The 7,092-nt window shown below is 35.8% G+C and overlaps 1 protein-coding gene across 1 annotated transcript; it reads left to right on the forward strand.

Annotated features, from left to right (window-relative positions):
* The first annotated feature begins 1,106 nt into the window (after positions 1–1,106).
* On the forward strand, positions 1,107–4,815 carry LOC104212872 (leucine-rich repeat extensin-like protein 3). Its single transcript, XM_070147776.1, has 2 exons — positions 1,107–2,054; positions 2,572–4,815. Exons 1-2 carry the CDS (start codon positions 1,622–1,624, stop codon positions 4,443–4,445), a joined length of 2,307 nt encoding a protein of 768 aa, XP_070003877.1. The 5' UTR covers positions 1,107–1,621; the 3' UTR covers positions 4,446–4,815.
* The last annotated feature ends 2,277 nt before the right edge of the window (positions 4,816–7,092 follow it).

Here is a 7,092-nt window from a genome sequence, read left to right on the forward strand (position 1 = left end):
TTTTTAAAAAATGAAACTTTTTTTTAATGGCCAAACGCGCCCTTATTTTGGCAAGAAATTTAAGAAGCTCAAGAAAACTTTTGATATGTAAACTAAATATATTTAAAATACCAAAATATCTTTTTAAAATGAGTGATATTGGGAGTTTTACATATATTTTTATTTTCTCTTTCTTAAAAAAGATACGACAAGTTGAATTACTAAATTTTTATTATTGCTAAGAGGTTTTCTTTTCTTTCTTTTGAGGGTGGAATAAATTAATTTTAATTTTGTACTTATTAGAGGAAAATGCAATTTTGAATTTTGTAACACTTAATTGGCTTGAGAAGTTGCATCTATTAGAATAATTTGAATTTTGTACCACGTAAGTGTTGCTAGAAGCTGTAACCATTAGACTATTCTTCTAATTTCAATTTTGAAAGCTTCATTATTTTTGTTAAATCAAATTATTGGTTCTTATTGATTGACTTAATTATGTGATTATAAATTATTCAAAAACCCTAATGACTAGTTATTAGAAGCATGGGCGGCGCCACAATGCCGATTGCTGGTTCGGCTAAACTCAACTTTAGTTCAAACTATATATTTATCTTTAAAAGTTCATTGGAATCAGTGTTTGATTAAGAAAATTTTAAATTTTACTTAAAATTGAATTTCAAATTTTTTGAAATTTTGAAAAATTTCAAAAAGCTGTTTTTCAAATTTTTTACTTTAAATCACTCACAAAAATTCAAAAATAACTCCACATTTTATTTATGTCCAAACACAACTCTAATATTCAAATACCAATTTTACTTGAATTTCTTTATTACTTTTTTTTTGAAACTTCTCAATTTTTATGTCCAAACGTCCACTTAAAAGGATTACGATCCTTAATCCACAAGCTTAAAATTCTGATTTCGTTTCTAATTAAAAGAATAAAGAACAAGATTGTAATAAAGTTACCTATTATTAAAGTGGAAAACATATAAATGAGTAATAAATAAAAAAGAAATAAGAGGGGAGAAAATGTAGCCAGCTAGCTACTACTCATAGAGAAAGTGAGAGAATCTAGTGGGCTTTGAGCTGTGATTTAGCTGTCCTTTTTTATATGCTTGTATTTCTTGTTTCTCTTTCATATTCTTTTCAAATTCAACCTCTTCTCCTTTATCTATCCTCAAAATCCCAAAAAACCCCATTTCCACTTCTCTCACCTCACATTTTCTTCAAAACTCCATCTTTGAACTCCAAAAAAAATTAAAAAAAAAATTCCAAACACTTCAAATCACAAAAACCCCATTTCCACTTTCCCTTTTTATACTTAGATCTCCACTTGTTTCATCTCACATTTGGTTTAAAGATTCAATCTTTGAACCAAAAAACCAAACAAATACCTCAATCTCAAAAACCCCATTTCCACTTTCCTATTTTGTACTCAGATCTCCACTTCTTTCATCTCACATTTGCTTAAAGATTCAATCTTTGAACCAAAAAACCAAACAAATATCTCAAATCTCAAAAACCCCATTTCCAAAATCCTTTCTTATACACAAATTTCCACTTTTTTCAGCTCAAATTTGCTTAAAGATTCAATCTTTGAACAAAAAAACAAGATTCTTGATTTTCAGATGACTTATGTGAGATGAAGGAAAAAACACAAACACCCATTTCTTCTTTATATTTTCTCCTCTTTTTTTACCTTTCTTTATTAATTTTAGCCTTTTCTCAGCTCACAAATGCTGAGTTCAAAGTCTCAGAATCTGGCCCTTTAACTGATTTTGAAGCTCAATACATCAAACACAGACAACTTTTGTACTACAGAGATGAGTTTGGTGACAGAGGTGAAAAGGTCACAATTGACCCTTCATTTATTTTTGAAAACAACAGAATCAAGAATGCATATATTGCATTACAAGCATGGAAACAAGCCATAATTTCAGATCCTTTCAATCTTACTGAAAATTGGGTAGGTCCCAATGTGTGCAACTACACCGGAATATTCTGTGCTCCGGCACTTGACAACCCCAAAATCCGTACAGTCGCCGGCATTGACCTTAACCACGGCGACATTGCAGGTAGGGTCGTTAAAAAATTATACTTTGTATATAGATCTATGGTGAGCTTGTTACACAAATAGTCACGTAGCTTTAATTTTTGTAGCCGGTATACATATATTATACACAGTTATACGTATATTACACATGGATTATACAATATTATACATCTGCAAGCTATTTTTAGCTTAAGAAATTAGGTGGGCGGCTATTACAGAAATAGCTAACTAGGCTCAATGTACACCTTTTGTAGCCATTATACTTATATTATGCACCATTATACATATACATGAATTACACAATATTATATAGCTATCGGCTATTTTTAGTTTAAGAGATCTGGTGGGCGGCTATTACAGAAATAGCCAAGTTAGACTCAATGTTTATTTTTTGTAGCCATTATACATATATTCTACACAGTTATACATATATTATACATTAAGTATGTATATTCTGCCGGCTATTTTTAGTTTAGAGGTTATGCATATGTATTATATGTTGTACATTCTTAACTAAATTTCTGGCTTCATAATTACAGGGTACCTACCAGAAGAACTTGGCCTTCTAGTTGATCTTGGAATTTTCCATATTAATTCCAACCGTTTTTGTGGTACAATACCAAAAAAATTCAAGAATTTGAAGATATTATTTGAGTTGGATTTGAGCAACAACAGATTTGCTGGGAAATTTCCTTATGTGGTACTAAGTTTACCTAAGTTAATATTTTTGGATATAAGGTTCAATGAGTTTGAAGGTAATGTACCTTCGCAACTTTTTGACAAGCCCTTGGATGCCATTTTCATCAACCACAACAGATTCATGTTCGAATTACCCGATAATTTTGGTAATTCGCCAGTTTCTGTTATAGTTCTCGCGAACAACAAGTTCCACGGTTGTCTTCCCGCGAGTATTGGTAACATGAGTAATCTGAACGAAGTTATTATGATGAACAATGGGTTACGTTCTTGTTTGCCTACAGAAATTGGAATGTTGAAGAATTTGACGGTGTTTGATGTTAGTTTTAATCAATTGATGGGTCCGTTGCCGGAGAAATTTGGCAAATTGGTTAATTTGGAGCAGTTAAATGTGGCACATAATATGCTATCGGGGTCTATTCCGAAGAGTATTTGTCAACTGCCTAAGCTTGAGAATTTTACTTATTCTTATAACTTCTTTACTGGTGAACCGCCGGTTTGTTTGGGGTTGCCGGAGTTTGATGATCAAAGGAATTGTTTGCCGAACCGGCCAGTTCAACGGTCCCCGGCTCAATGCAAGGCTTTTTCATCAAAGAGGATTCATTGTGGTGCCTTCAAGTGTCATAAGTTTATTCCGGCTTTGCCACCTCCTCCGCCGCTTTCACCACCTTTGCCTGCCCCTCCGCCACCTGTTGTGGTGCCTATATCTCCTCCGCCGCCAGTGTTTTCTCCCCCACCACCGCCTCCGCCTCCGCCACGTGTTTATTCACCTCCTCCGCCTGTTTACTCGCCACCACCGCCTCCACCACCGGTGTATTCACCTCCTCCACCGATTTACTCACCACCACCGCCTCCACCGCCTCCGCCACCGGTGTATTCACCTCCTCCACCGATTTATTCACCACCACCGCCACCACCGGTTTATTCACCTCCTCCACCTGTTATGTCACCACCACCACCATCACCTCCTCCACCCGTTATGTCACCACCACCACCACCATCACCTCCTCCACCCGTTATGTCACCACCACCACCACCAGTTCCATTACCAACGCCACCTTATTGTGTACGCTCACCGCCACCTCCACCACCAAATTCTCCACCTCCTCCGCCGCCACTTAGTTACTCACCTCCACCCCCTTCACCTTCGCCTTACTATTATAATTCACCACCACCTCCTCCACCAAACTCACCACCACCTCCCCCACCAAACTCACCACCACCACCAGTTTACATATACTCATCACCACCGCCCCCACCAGTATACTCTTCACCCCCACCCCCTCATTCACCTCCTCCTCCATCCCCGGCTCCTTGTATAGAACCCCCACCACCTCCTTGTATAGAACCACCTCCTCCTCCATCACCACCACCCCCAGTTTATTACTACAACTCTCCTCCCCCACCGCCTTCACCATCACCATCACCTCCGCCACCAGTTTATTACTATAATTCTCCGCCCCCACCATCACCTCCGCCACCGGCACTACCCCCGCCATCACCATCACCTCCACCACCAGTTTATTATTATAATTCACCACCCCCGCCATCTCCTTCACCCCCTCCTCCCGTCTACTATCATTCACCACCCCCACCATCTCCATCACCCCCGCCCCCATCACCGTCACCACCACCGCCAACTCCAGTATATGAAGGGCCATTACCACCAGTTATAGGAGTTTCATATGCTTCTCCACCTCCACCTCCCTTCTATTGATTCTTTAAGAAAATTTCTCTCTAACTCATCCTCAAAACACAAAATTATACCTACAGTAGATTGAAGTTGTGGAGAATAAATTTGGCAAAGAAAAGATTGCAGCTTTGCAGGGAAATTGTATTGTATAGAGATGATCATAATCTGGACTAGAAAAGCCAGTTTACAGTGCTTGTTGTAACTGGTTTCCTCCTTTTTTTTGGTGAGTTTTATTGTTATTATTCAGTTTTTTTTTCTTTTAACCTTTTTAATGAATCATACTTTGGTTTCTTTGTCTCTATTTTGGTCTTCCATAATAATAATAGGAGTAATAGTATAGTGATGAGCATTTTTTATTTGTATTGATTCTCAGAATTCAGATCATATTTTTCTATTTCTTATGGGTGTTCTTGTTTATGTTCCTTTCTCCTTTTGTTATTGTAGCATCTTCTTGATCTTGAATTATCCTAATTGCATTTATTTCAATTAAAGTTTTGGTCTTTTGGGTAGTTGGTTTATATCAATGCTGAAGGTGGAAATTTATGTGCTTTGATCTTTGAATATCAATTTCTGCCACCTTTGGTGGTTAATTGTTGGACTTGGTTGTGGTCCTCCAAACCTAAGGGGTCGTTTGGTATGCGGGATAAGGTGTGAGATTAAATTTATACCATGTTTGATTGATGGTATAAATTTATCCCAATCTTAATACATGATATCCCACCTTATCTCATCTTATACCACCAAACTTGGTATTATATTATTCCACCTCTTAGGTGGGATAAATTAGTCCAAGAATTTATTCTCGGGATAATTTAATCCGCATACCAAACGACCCGAAAGTGATTTATTTTTGTTTGCCTAAATCCTGGTTGATATAGTTACTCGGTATCTATGTTTGTGTGAGGTAGCCAGTGGCAGAAGCAAAATTTTTCTAATGGAATTCAATAATAAATTAAAAGAAAAATGTGAAGAAGTTAAGGGGATTCAATATCTAAGATATATATACATAGAAAAAAAGTAACCTTATATATATGGTATAATTCTAGACTCCCTTTCGTCTACCTAGCTCCGTCCCTTGAAGGTAGCAAGTATCTGATAAATGCATACAATGCCACAAGATAGCAAGTATTGATAAAATAGTTTAGGTGTGCATAAATTGACCCGAACATCACTACTATTATTTAAAAAAACTACAAGTTTGACCTCTCATTGTTGAGGGGTCAAGATTCTTGCGCGCTTATTAGCTGGAACTGAGGTCATTTGATTCAAGCAATTTGTTTGCTACACTTTACAGTTGTTGAAAACGTGTGTGATGTCAAGAGTTGGACCTTTAGTTCCACTAAGAACAACAAAATTCATTTTCCATATTAGTAATTTTACAACTATCTTAATTAAATTTTAAGGGGTAGTTTGGTACACGAGATAAGGTGAGATTAAGTATGTAATTAAATTTATGCCATATTTGGTTATAATAACAACAAGAATAAACTCGGCGAAATCTTGCAAATAGAGTTTGGGGAGGATAATATGTATGCAGACTTATGCAGACCTTAACCCTATCTTTTGAGGGTAGAGAGTCTTATACTATATTTGGTTGATACGCAATAAATTCATACCGTTAACCAAACACAATATAAATATAATCTCACACTTAATCTTCGATATCCCACCTTATCCCGTTAAACTTGAGATAATTTATACCAAGAGAGATAAATTAGTCAAGAAATTATAATCCCAGGACTATAATTCCGAGATAATTTAGTCCACATACCAAACGATCCCTAAGCGATCAGAGAGTGCAAATTCTCATTTATAGAACTCTATATCTATTTATGTCTATAATCACACTCATTCTTACAAAACTAACTTAGGGGTCGTTTAGTTGGGAACCAAGTTATCACATGATTAGTTATCCCAAAATTAGTTATTTAGAGATTAGTTATCCATCCTCCCATAGGGATAAAAAATACTACAATTTATCCCAATCAAAATATAGGATAAACTCATTTTAAATTTAATCCCAAAATCAATTATCCCTTATCCTCGTACCAAACGAGCACTTCAATAATGATCTAAGTCCATTTTGGGTGCAGTTGGAAAAAAATGACCAAATCAAGTCTTCCTTTGATGGAGGGGAAGTGGATAAATTAAGTCCTAAATTGGATAGTTCTGTCCTTTAATTAAGGAAAAGTGAGAGATTCCATAATTCACTTAATTGAGATTAGGAGCATGTGAGTTGAGTCCACATTATGACATTATTATCACCTGAGATTTTAATTCAAATTTCAAACCCCATTTTGTTTGCTTCAACATTTCACACTTTTTCATTGGAATTTGCAACCTTTGAAATATTACTAAGTATTTTTTTAATCTCACATTCACATAGTGGGATTACAAATTAAAGTGGAATTGTCAGAATTTCAAGATTCTTGTCATCCCTCCTTTTGTGTCACCCCTTATATATGTGATTTCTTTTTCTTCAACACACTTTGTTGTCAAAATTAAAGTGCCTCGATTCATTCGAATTTGCACTATTTACATTTTCTATTAAAAAAAAAATTTAGGACCTCAACTCGAATGTTTAGTTAAGAATAAAAAGTTTTTTTTTATCATTTCATCATACTCTTTAAATTCTTGTGCGTGTCTCAGGGGGGATTTATAGTCCAAATGG

Source organism: Nicotiana sylvestris, chromosome 6 (genome assembly GCF_000393655.2).
Source record: "Nicotiana sylvestris chromosome 6, ASM39365v2, whole genome shotgun sequence".
Lineage (NCBI taxonomy): Eukaryota > Viridiplantae > Streptophyta > Magnoliopsida > Solanales > Solanaceae > Nicotiana > Nicotiana sylvestris.

Excerpts from the sequence above, each read along its gene's own strand:
- LOC104212872 (XM_070147776.1), top strand. The coding sequence starts at position 1,622 with ATGAAGGAAAAAACACAAACACCCATTTCTTCTTTATATTTTCTCCTC. Across the intron at positions 2,055-2,571 it reads TAACCACGGCGACATTGCAG|GGTACCTACCAGAAGAACTT; the intron begins GTAGGGTCGTTA and ends TCATAATTACAG.